Genomic DNA, 13,446 nt, shown 5'->3' on the forward strand with positions numbered 1-13,446 from the left:
CAGTCATGATCAGACTATAAACCTGTACGTTAACATGAACAGTCATGTGATCAGACTATAAACCTGTACGTTAACATGAACAGTCATGTGATCAGACTATAAACCTGTACGTTAACATGAACAGTCATGATCAGACTATAAACCTGTACGTTAACATGAACAGTCATGATCAGACTATAAACCTGTACGTTAACATGAACAGTCATGATCAGACTATAAACCTGTACGTTAACATGAACAGTCATGATCAGACTATAAACCTGTACGTTAACATGAACAGTCATGTGATCAGACTATAAACCTGTACGTTAACATGAACAGTCATGTGATCAGACTATAAACCTGTACGTTAACATGAACAGTCATGTGATCAGACTATAAACCTGTACATTAACATGAACAGTCATGATCAGACTATAAACCTGTACGTTAACATGAACAGTCATGATCAGACTATAAACCTGTACGTTAACATGAACAGTCATGATCAGACTATAAACCTGTATGTTAACATGAACAGTCATGATCAGACTATAAACCTGTACGTTAACATGAACAGTCATGATCAGACTATAAACCTGTACGTTAACATGAACAGTCATGTGATCAGACTATAAACCTGTAGGTTAACATGAACAGTCATGTGATCAGACTATAAACCTGTACGTTAACATGAACAGTCATGTGATCAGACTATAAACCTGTACGTTAACATGAACAGTCATGATCAGACTATAAACCTGTACGTTAACATGAACAGTCATGATCAGACTATAAACCTGTACGTTAACATGAACAGTCATGATCAGACTATAAACCTGTACGTTAACATGAACAGTCATGATCAGACTATAAACCTGTATGTTAACATGAACAGTCATGTGATCAGACTATAAACCTGTACGTTAACATGAACAGTCATGTGATCAGACTATAAACCTGTACGTTAACATGAACAGTCATGATCAGACTATAAACCTGTATGTTAACATGAACAGTCATGATCAGACTATAAACCTGTACATTAACATGAACAGTCATGTGATCAGACTATAGACCTGTAAGTTAACATGAACAGTCATGATCAGACTATAAACCTGTACGTTAACATGAACAGTCATGATCAGACTATAAACCTGTACGTTAACATGAACAGTCATGTGATCAGACTATAAACCTGTACGTTAACATGAACAGTCATGATCAGACTATAAACCTGTACGTTAACATGAACAGTCATGATCAGACTATAAACCTGTACGTTAACATGAACAGTCATGTGATCAGACTATAAACCTGTACGTTAACATGAACAGTCATGTGATCAGACTATAAACCTGTACGTTAACATGAACAGTCATGATCAGACTATAAACCTGTACGTTAACATGAACAGTCATGATCAGACTATAAACCTGTACGTTAACATGAACAGTCATGATCAGACTATAAACCTGTACGTTAACATGAACAGTCATGATCAGACTATAAACCTGTACGTTAACATGAACAGTCATGATCAGACTATAAACCTGTATGTTAACATGAACAGTCATGTGATCAGACTATAAACCTGTACGTTAACATGAACAGTCATGATCAGACTATAAACCTGTACGTTAACATGAACAGTCATGTGATCAGACTATAAACCTGTACGTTAACATGAACAGTCATGTGATCAGACTATAAACCTGTACGTTAACATGAACAGTCATGATCAGACTATAAACCTGTATGTTAACATGAACAGTCATGATCAGACTATAAACCTGTACGTTAACATGAACAGTCATGATCAGACTATAAACCTGCGTTAACATGAACAGTCATGATCAGACTACAAACCTGTATGTTAACATGAACAGTCATGATCAGACTATAAACCTGTACGTTAACATGAACAGTCATGATCAGACTATAAACCTGTACGTTAACATGAACAGTCATGATCAGACTATAAACCTGTACGTTAACATGAACAGTCATGATCAGACTATAAACCTGTACGTTAACATGAACAGTCATGATCAGACTATAAACCTGTACGTTAACATGAACAGTCATGATCAGACTATAAACCTGTACGTTAACATGAACAGTCATGATCAGACTACAAACCTGTACGTTAACATGAACAGTCATTATCAGACTATAAACCTGTACGTTAACATGAACAGTCATGTGATCAGACTATAAACCTGTACGTTAACATGACCAGTCATGATCAGACTATAAACCTGTACGTTAACATGACCAGTCATGATGAGACTATAAACCTGTAGGTTAACATGAACAGTCATGATGAGACTATAAACCTGTACGTTAACATGAACAGTCATGTGATCAGACTATAAACCTGTACACTAACATGAACAGTCATGATCAGACTATAAACCTGTACGTTAACATGAACAGTCATGATCAGACTATAAACCTGTACGTTAACATGAACAGTCATGTGATCAGACTATAAACCTGTACGTTAACATGAACAGTCATGTGATCAGACTATAAACCTGTACGTTAACATGAACAGTCATGTGATCAGACTATAAACCTGTATGTTAACATGAACAGTCATGTGATCAGACTATAAACCTGTAGGTTAACATGAACAGTCATGATCAGACTATAAACCTGTACATTAACATGAACAGTCATGATCAGACTATAAACCTGTACGTTAACATGAACAGTCATGATCAGACTATAAACCTGTACGTTAACATGAACAGTCATGTGATCAGACTATAAACCTGTACGTTAACATGAACAGTCATGTGATCAGACTATAAACCTGTATGTTAACATGAACAGTCATGTGATCAGACTATAAACCTGTACATTAACATGAACAGTCATGATGAGACTATAAACCTGTATGTTAACATGAACAGTCATGTGATCAGACTATAAACCTGTACGTTAACATGAACAGTCATGTGATCAGACTATAAACCTGTACGTTAACATGAACAGTCATGATCAGACTATAAACCTGTACGTTAACATGAACAGTCATGTGATCAGACTATAAACCTGTACGTTAACATGAACAGTCATGTGATCAGACTATAAACCTGTACGTTAACATGAACAGTCATGATGAGACTATAAACCTGTACGTTAACATGAACAGTCATGATCAGACTATAAACCTGTACGTTAACATGAACAGTCATGATCAGACTATAAACCTGTACGTTAACATGAACAGTCATGATCAGACTATAAACCTGTACGTTAACATGAACAGTCATGATGAGACTATAAACCTGTACGTTAACATGAACAGTCATGTGATCAGACTATAAACCTGTACGTTAACATGAACAGTCATGATCAGACAATAAACCTGTACGTTAAAATGGACAGTCATGATCAGACTATAAACCTGTAAGTTAACATGAACAGTCATGATCAGACTATAAACCTTTACGTTAACATGAACAGTCATGTGATCAGACTATAAACCTGTAGGTTAACATGAACAGTCATGTGATCAGACTATAAACCTGTACGTTAACATGAACAGTCCTTATCTAACTATAAACCTGTACGGTCACATGAACAGTCATGTGATCAGACTATAAACCTGTACGTTAACATGAACAGTCATGATCAGACTATAAACCTGTACGTTAACATGAACAGTCATGTGATCAGACTATAAACCTGTACGTTAACATGAACAGTCATGATCAGACTATAAACCTGTACGTTAACATGAACAGTCATGATCAGACTATAAACCTGTACGTTAACATGAACAGTCATGATCAGACTATAAACCTGTACGTTAACATGAACAGTCATGTGATCAGACTATAAACCTGTACGTTAACATGAACAGTCATGATCAGACTATAAACCTGTACGTTAACATGAACAGTCATGATCAGACTATAAACCTGTATGTTAACATGAACAGTCATGTGATCAGACTATAAACCTGTACGTTAACATGAACAGTCATGTGATCAGACTATAAACCTGTACGTTAACATGAACAGTCATGATCAGACTATAAACCTGTATGTTAACATGAACAGTCATGATCAGACTATAAACCTGTACGTTAACATGAACAGTCATGATCAGACTATAAACCTGTAATGCTTAACATGAACAGTCATGATCAGACTATAAACCTGTACGTTAACATGAACAGTCATGATGAGACTATAAACCTGTACATTAACATGAACAGTCATGATGAGACTATAAACCTGTATGTTAACATGAACAGTCATGTGATCAGACTATAAACCTGTACATTAACATGAACAGTCATGATGAGACTATAAACCTGTACATTAACATGAACAGTCATGTGATCAGACTATAAACCTGTATGTTAACATGAACAGACATGTGATCAGACTATAAACCTGTACATTAACATGAACAGTCATGATGAGACTATAAACCTGTACGTTAACATGAACAGTCATGATGAGACTATAAACCTGTACGTTAACATGAACAGTCATGTGATCAGACTATAAACCTGTAGGTTAACATGAACAGTCATGATCAGACTATAAACCTGTACGTTAACATGAACAGTCATGATCAGACTATAAACCTGTACGTTAACATGAACAGTCATGATCAGACTATAAACCTGTACGTTAACATGAACAGTCATGTGATCAGACTATAAACCTGTACGTTAACATGAACAGTCATGATCAGACTATAAACCTGTACGTTAACATGAACAGTCATGATCAGACTATAAACCTGTACGTTAACATGAACAGTCATGTGATCAGACTATAAACCTGTACGTTAACATGAACAGTCATGATCAGACTATAAACCTGTACGTTAACATGAACAGTCATGTGATCAGACTATAAACCTGTATGTTAACATGAACAGTCATGTGATCAGACTATAAACCTGTATGTTAACATGAACAGTCATGTGATCAGACTATAAACCTGTACGTTAACATGAACAGTCATGATCAGACTATAAACCTGTACGTTAACATGAACAGTCATGTGATCAGACTATAAACCTGTACATTAACATGAACAGTCATGTGATCAGACTATAAACCTGTACGTTAACATGAACAGTCATGATCAGACTATAAACCTGTACGTTAACATGAACAGTCATGATCAGACTATAAACCTGTACGTTAACATGAACAGTCATGATCAGACTATAAACCTGTACGTTAACATGAACAGTCATGATCAGACTATAAACCTGTACGTTAACATGAACAGTCATGATCAGACTATAAACCTGTACGTTAACATGAACAGTCATGTGATCAGACTATAAACCTGTACGTTAACATGAACAGTCATGATCAGACTATAAACCTGTACGTTAACATGAACAGTCATGATCAGACTATAAACCTGTACGTTAACATGAACAGTCATGATCAGACTATAAACCTGTACGTTAACATGAACAGTCATGTGATCAGACTATAAACCTGTACGTTAACATGAACAGTCATGTGATCAGACTATAAACCTGTATGTTAACATGAACAGTCATGATCAGACTATAAACCTGTATGTTAACATGAACAGTCATGATCAGACTATAAACCTGTACGTTAACATGAACAGTCATGATCAGACTATAAACCTGTACGTTAACATGAACAGTCATGATCAGACTATAAACCTGTACTTTAACATGAACAGTCATGATCAGACTATAAACCTGTACGTTAACATGAACAGTCATGTGATCAGACTATAAACCTGTACGTTAACATGAACAGTCATGTGATCAGACTATAAACCTGTACGTTAACATGAACAGTCATGATCAGACTATAAACCTGTACGTTAACATGAACAGTCATGATCAGACTATAAACCTGTATGTTAACATGAACAGTCATGTGATCAGACTATAAACCTGTACGTTAACATGAACAGTCATGATCAGACTATAAACCTGTACGTTAACATGAACAGTCATGTGATCAGACTATAAACCTGTATGTTAACATGAACAGTCATGTGATCAGACTATAAACCTGTACGTTAACATGAACAGTCATGATCAGACTATAAACCTGTACGTTAACATGAACAGTCATGATCAGACTATAAACCTGTAAGTTAACATGAACAGTCATGATCAGACTATAAACCTGTACGTTAACATGAACAGTCATGATCAGACTATAAACCTGTACGTTAACATGAACAGTCATGATCAGACTATAAACCTGTATGTTAACATGAACAGTCATGATCAGACTATAAACCTGTACGTTAACATGAACAGTCATGATCAGACTATAAACCTGTACGTTAACATGAACAGTCATGATCAGACTATAAACCTGTACGTTAACATGAACAGTCATGTGATCAGACTATAAACCTTTACGTTAACATGAACAGTCATGATCAGACTATAAACCTGTAGGTTAACATGAACAGTCGTGTGATCAGACTATAAACCTTTACGTTAACATGAACAGTCATGATCAGACTATAAACCTGTACGTTAACATGAACAGTCATGTGATCAGACTATAAACCTGTATGTTAACATGAACAGTCATGTGATCAGACTATAAACCTGTACGTTAACATGAACAGTCATGATGAGACTATAAACCTGTATGTTAACATGAACAGACATGTGATCAGACTATAAACCTTTACGTTAACATGAACAGTCATGATCAGACTATAAACCTGTACGTTAACATGAACAGTCATGTGATCAGACTATAAACCTGTACGTTAACATGAACAGTCATGATCAGACTATAAACCTGTACGTTAACATGAACAGTCATGATCAGACTATAAACCTGTATGTTAACATGAACAGTCATGTGATCAGACTATAAACCTGTACGTTAACATGAACAGTCATGTGATCAGACTATAAACCTGTACGTTAACATGAACAGTCATGATCAGACTATAAACCGGTCTGTTAACATGAACAGTCATGATCAGACTATAAACCTGTACGTTAACATGAACAGTCATGATCAGACTATAAACCTGTACGTTAACATGAACAGTCATGATCAGACTATAAACCTGTATGTTAACATGAACAGTCATGATCAGACTATAAACCTGTACGTTAACATGAACAGTCATGATCAGACTATAAACCTGTATGTTAACATGAACAGTCATGTGATCAGACTATAAACCTGTACGTTAACATGAACAGTCATGATCAGACTATAAACCTGTACGTTAACATGAACAGTCATGATCAGACTATAAACCTGTACGTTAACATGAACAGTCATGATCAGACTATAAACCTGTATGTTAACATGAACAGTCATGATCAGACTATAAACCTGTATGTTAACATGAACAGTCATGTGATCAGACTATAAACCTGTACGTTAACATGAACAGTCATGATCAGACTATAAACCTGTACGTTAACATGAACAGTCATGTGATCAGACTATAAACCTGTACGTTAACATGAACAGTCATGATCAGACTATAAACCTGTATGTTAACATGAACAGTCATGATCAGACTATAAACCTGTATGTTAACATGAACAGTCATGATCAGACTATAAACCTGTACGTTAACATGAACAGTCATGTGATCAGACTATAAACCTGTACGTTAACATGAACAGTCATGATCAGACTATAAACCTGTACGTTAACATGAACAGTCATGATCAGACTATAAACCTGTACCTTAACATGAACAGTCATGATCAGACTATAAACCTGTACGTTAACATGAACAGTCATGATCAGACTATAAACCTGTACATTAACATGAACAGTCATGTGATCAGACTATAAACCTGTACGTTAACATGAACAGTCATGATCAGACTATAAACCTGTACGTTAACATGAACAGTCATGTGATCAGACTATAAACCTGTACGTTAACATGAACAGTCATGATCAGACTATAAACCTGTACGTTAACATGAACAGTCATGATCAGACTATAAACCTGTACGTTAACATGAACAGTCATGATCAGACTATAAACCTGTACGTTAACATGAACAGTCATGTGATCAGACTATAAACCTGTACGTTAACATGAACAGTCATGTGATCAGACTATAAACCTGTACGTTAACATGAACAGTCATGATGAGACTATAAACCTGTACGTTAACATGAACAGTCATGATCAGACTATAAACCTGTACCTTAACATGAACAGTCATGATCAGACTATAAACGTGAATGTTAACATGAACAGTCATGTGATCAGACTATAAACCTGTACGTTAACATGAACAGTCATGTGATCAGACTATAAACCTGTACGTTAACATGAACAGTCATGATCAGACTATAAACCTGTACGTTAACATGAACAGTCATGATCAGACTATAAACCTGTACGTTAACATGAACAGTCATGTGATCAGACTATAAACCTGTACGTTAACATGAACAGTCATGTGATCAGACTATAAACCTGTACGTTAACATGAACAGTCATGTGATCAGACTATAAACCTGTACGTTAACATGAACAGTCATGTGATCAGACTATAAACCTGTATGTTAACATGAACAGTCATGTGATCAGACTATAAACCTGTACGTTAACATGAACAGTCATGTGATCAGACTATAAACCTGTACGTTAACATGAACAGTCATGATCAGACTATAAACCTGTACGTTAACATGAACAGTCATGATCAGACTATAAACCTGTACGTTAACATGAACAGTCATGTGATCAGACTATAAACCTGTACGTTAACATGAACAGTCATGATCAGACTATAAACCTGTACGTTAACATGAACAGTCATATGATCAGACTATAAACCTGTACGTTAACATGAACAGTCATGATCAGACTATAAACCTGTACGTTAACATGAACAGTCATGATCAGACTATAAACCTGTACGTTAACATGAACAGTCATGATCAGACTATAAACCTGTACGTTAACATGAACAGTCATGTGATCAGACTATAAACCTGTACGTTAACATGAACAGTCATGTGATCAGACTATAAACCTGTACGTTAACATGAACAGTCATGTGATCAGACTATAAACCTGTACGTTAACATGAACAGTCATGATCAGACTATAAACCTGTACGTTAACATGAACAGTCATGTGATCAGACTATAAACCTGTACGTTAACATGAACAGTCATGTGATCAGACTATAAACCTGTACGTTAACATGAACAGTCATGTGATCAGACTATAAACCTGTACGATAACATGAACAGTCATGATCAGACTATAAACCTGTACGTTAACATGAACAGTCATGATCAGACTATAAACCTGTACGTTAACATGAACAGTCATGATCAGACTATAAACCTGTACGTTAACATGAACAGTCATGATCAGACTATAAACCTGTACGTTAACATGAACAGTCATGTGATCAGACTATAAACCTGTATGTTAACATGAACAGTCATGTGATCAGACTATAAACCTGTACGTTAACATGAACAGTCATGATCAGACTATAAACCTGTATGTTAACATGAACAGTCATGTGATCAGACTATAAACCTGTATGTTAACATGAACAGTCATGATCAGACTATAAACCTGTACGTTAACATGAACAGTCATGATCAGACTATAAACCTGTACGTTAACATGAACAGTCATGATCAGACTATAAACCTGTACGTTAACATGAACAGTCATGTGATCAGACTATAAACCTGTACGTTAACATGAACAGTCATGATCAGACTATAAACCTGTACGTTAACATGAACAGTCATGTGATCAGACTATAAACCTGTACGTTAACATGAACAGTCATGATCAGACTATAAACCTGTACGTTAACATGAACAGTCATGATCAGACTATAAACCTGTACGTTAACATGAACAGTCATGTGATCAGACTATAAACCTGTACGTTAACATGAACAGTCATGATCAGACTATAAACCTGTACGTTAACATGAACAGTCATGATGAGACTATAAACCTGTACGTTAACATGAACAGTCATTATCAGACTATAAACCTGTACGTTAACATGAACAGTCATGATCAGACTATAAACCTGAAGGTTAACATGAACAGTCATGTGATCAGACTATAAACCTGTACGTTAACATGAACAGTCATGATCAGACTATAAACCTGTACGTAAACATGAACAGTCATGATCAGACTATAAACCTGTACGTAAACATGAACAGTCATGATCAGACTATAAACCTGTACGTAAACATGAACAGTCATGATCAGACTATAAACCTGTACGTAAACATGAACAGTCATGATCAGACTATAAACCTGTACGTTAACATGAACAGTCATCTGACAGAAAGCTTAGTTTTAGCAGACCAGCTGTTTGAATAAACAGAATAATTCGTCCTTCAGCACTACGAGGTCACAGACATGAAAACAGAGCTGTCCACGCCCTGCAGGTGCTGATTCTCTGTCAGACACTTTGATATATGACAATTATGTGATCTGCAGGGTTTGTTGGTTAGTTAGTTGGCTTGCTAGTTAGTTTGCTGGTTAGTTTGTTGGTGCGTTTGTTACTTTGTTTGTTAGTTCGTTTGTTTGTTCGTTAGCAACTTAACTCAAAAAGTTGTGGACAGATTTTCAGAAATTTTTAGGAAATGTCAGAAGTGGCCTAAGGAAGAACTGATTAGATTTTGGGAGTGATCGGGATCACCGTCTGGAACCAGGATTTTTTTAAAAGGATTCATTAGTATTGGGAGATAGGGCTAATGGCAGAGGTCTGCGCTCTCCGAGTGCTTTTCTAGTTATCAGATATTATCATGCCGGTTTATCAGAAGCGTTTCCTTTGGCTCTACAAAGAAATAATGGCTTCTTTTCTTTTGTTGATGTTATTTGAATCTTCTGACGATAGTTTATAGCAGTCAGAACAGGAGGGAAGTGAGTTTTTTGCGACACTCACCTCTCAGAGTTAAGGTAAGCCTGGAAACAAGACGTACATCGATATAGAAGATAAGAGCGTCATACGTTACAGGTCTTAAACCTGTAACCCCGTCATTTTATTTATGTCAGTTAAGTGATGGTTGATGCCAGTCTGCAGGCTCCTTAGAGTGGCAGCGCTGTACTCCCTGCTCAGAAAACATGACTGTCTCAGGTTGCTATGGTTACTCCTAACGGAGTAACGGCTGACGGCTGCTGCACATTAATTTGGAACAGTGTAATGATTTTTTGACCGGAACTACTTGTGAAGTTCGAACGGTGTTAATATATCATAAGTTAATGGACACCAGTGGAATTTCCAGAGCCAATCAGAATGGAGTATTCACCAAGACCATGGTATAGATTTAGTTGTAGTAGCTTTGTGTTAAAACCAGACAAAACCTTCAAACTACAGAGCATTCATGGAATACCTCTTGTCTGAGTTTGTTCAGCTCCTCCTGTAGCTCCTGGTGAGTTTCACTGCTAACATGAGCATCACTGGCCTGCGCAGGCAGTGAGCTCTGGCTGTCCTGTGTCGCTTTGATGGCTTCATTAGCCTGGTTAGCTTCTGTTAGCTGCTCCTGCAGTTGCTTGATGTCTGCTTCGCGCTCACCAATGATCTGGGATAACAAGGACAGAAGTCCTTTACACAGGAGGCATTTCAATGCTCAAGTACAGATCAGATCAAACTATGAAAAAGCTTTACCGTAAACAGCTAAACAACAGGTATGTCTATCAAACCCAGTTAAAAAACATTCAGCCTCAGAATGTTCCAAACCTTCTGTTGGCCGTCCAGTGTGCCTTGAAGCTCAGACACCTTTAAATGAGAACAAACGTTCAACTATTTAGAAAAGGCCGTTTTTCACTAACAGCGTGTCAAATATCAACAACAGAGATTCAGGAGGACACAGATGCACTTGTGGTGTTCAGTCACTCTAGATCTTATGACTGAGAAATTGTCATTGCAAATAATGTAATGTCATCACTTATAGTTTTTACTATAACTAGGAAATAAAATGTCTTTATATATTAAACTTGAAAATATGGGATGCTTTTGGTTTTAAACTTTGAATAAAAACAAGTTAAAGGCACCTGCATTAGATGTAAAGGGGAGAAATAAAAAATAACAAGGAAAAAGGCCTCCCACCTTGCTCTCTGCTTGGCCAAGAGCAGTCTTGAGCTCGTTGATTTCTTGGTTATGGACCTGTTGACTGTTTAAGTGGGTCTGCTGTTGCTCCTTCTGGTTTGCAAGGTTGGTCTGCAGAGCTTCTTTAGCCTGCTGAAGCTCCCTCTGGATCTGCTGAATCTGGTTCTGCCGGGCTTGGACTTGAGACTGGGCTGATTTTAACTGGTTCTGTACCTTTAAATGTGGAATGAGAAAAGACGGGTAAGGTTGGTCGGAGGTGAGTGGATAGGGGGCTCTGGGGTATAGTCACATTTTTTGCCCATGACAATAAACATCACGTTAGAAGATGCTAACAATTTTAACGTTACACCCTTCGTCTGTTCAGAGAGACGTATTCAAATCACGTCATGTTGGGTGCCGTGGTTCTGGCAGGACTTCTTACCTGCTGCATGCTGGTCTTGTTTTGCTGAAGCTCCTTTTGGCTCTGGCTCAGCTGGTTCTGATTCTGCTGCAGTTGAGTCTTGGTCTGAGACAACTGGGACTGGACCTTTAGAAGCAATCATGTGAAAACTGAGCCAAATCTTACTACAATAATTGGTGGCATGTCTGTGCGTGTGCCTGTCTGTCTCGGTTTACACGCCACGCCGCTGCTCCAATTATCCTCTAAGCCTCTCAGAAGACTTCTTGGGTGGACTGGTTTGAAACTGGTGCAATAAAAAAATCATACGTATGTACAGATTTTCAAGAAAATCCAAGATTGGTGCACCTTACACTCTGCATCCCTCCCCGTCCCTGCACCCATTAGGTCACTTGCCCTGTCTGACACATACGCTTACTCCGCCACACACTGAAGGGCAGACGGCCGTCGCTCTCAAACAAAAACACTAAACTACACTGGGCTCATGAGCCTGCTGTGGGCATGGACGAGCCTCTTCAGTTTGTTTGGCTCACGCCGCGACTACTATAGCTCGCATGAAGTTTGGTGAAACATCACATGTCAATAATGAAGGTTAAGCTAGCTACAATGTAGAATACGAGGTGGTACAGCTGTTTCATGTTTTTAATGATAAATGTTTGACTGTTGCCAGGTTTGAATCAATCAAGACTGGTTCCAGATTTTCATCCCTCATGTCCTACTCTCACACAGTGGTTAATCCTCTTCATCTTCATTGGTTAGATGGCTCAGCTCTTGTTATAGAGTCAGTCGGAGGCAGGGTCAGGCTGCTCCTCCACACATCCGAAAGGGGGACCAGGAGAGGAGCCTGGGGGTGGGGCTAACTCCCCACATGACATCATGAGGGGAAACTCTGAGAACAGCTTGTTTCAGCACACATTTTCTGATTCTTGGGGGGGTTGTGGACAGGCCAGGGGCACATATTTTTGTTAGAGAAGC

General features: G+C 37.6%; 1 protein-coding gene across 4 annotated transcripts in view; it reads right to left on the reverse strand.

Moving 5' to 3' along the window:
• The window catches only part of LOC121519765 (nucleoprotein TPR-like), a 78,203-nt gene that overhangs the window by 16,797 nt on the left and 47,960 nt on the right, over nucleotides 1–13,446 (reverse strand). For 3 of the 4 annotated variants that reach the window (XM_041802648.1, XM_041802646.1, XM_041802649.1), the window contains 4 exons: nucleotides 12,496–12,600; nucleotides 12,075–12,287; nucleotides 11,706–11,744; nucleotides 11,359–11,547 (listed from right to left, as the gene is read on the reverse strand). In XM_041802648.1, coding sequence (XP_041658582.1) covers nucleotides 11,359–11,547; nucleotides 11,706–11,744; nucleotides 12,075–12,287; nucleotides 12,496–12,600 — 546 coding nt within the window. The remainder of the gene's footprint in view (nucleotides 1–11,358; nucleotides 11,548–11,705; nucleotides 11,745–12,074; nucleotides 12,288–12,495; nucleotides 12,601–13,446) is intronic. The other variant, XM_041802647.1, reaches the window with a different exon arrangement.

Source organism: Cheilinus undulatus, linkage group 13 (genome assembly GCF_018320785.1).
Source record: "Cheilinus undulatus linkage group 13, ASM1832078v1, whole genome shotgun sequence".
NCBI lineage: Eukaryota > Metazoa > Chordata > Actinopteri > Labriformes > Labridae > Cheilinus > Cheilinus undulatus.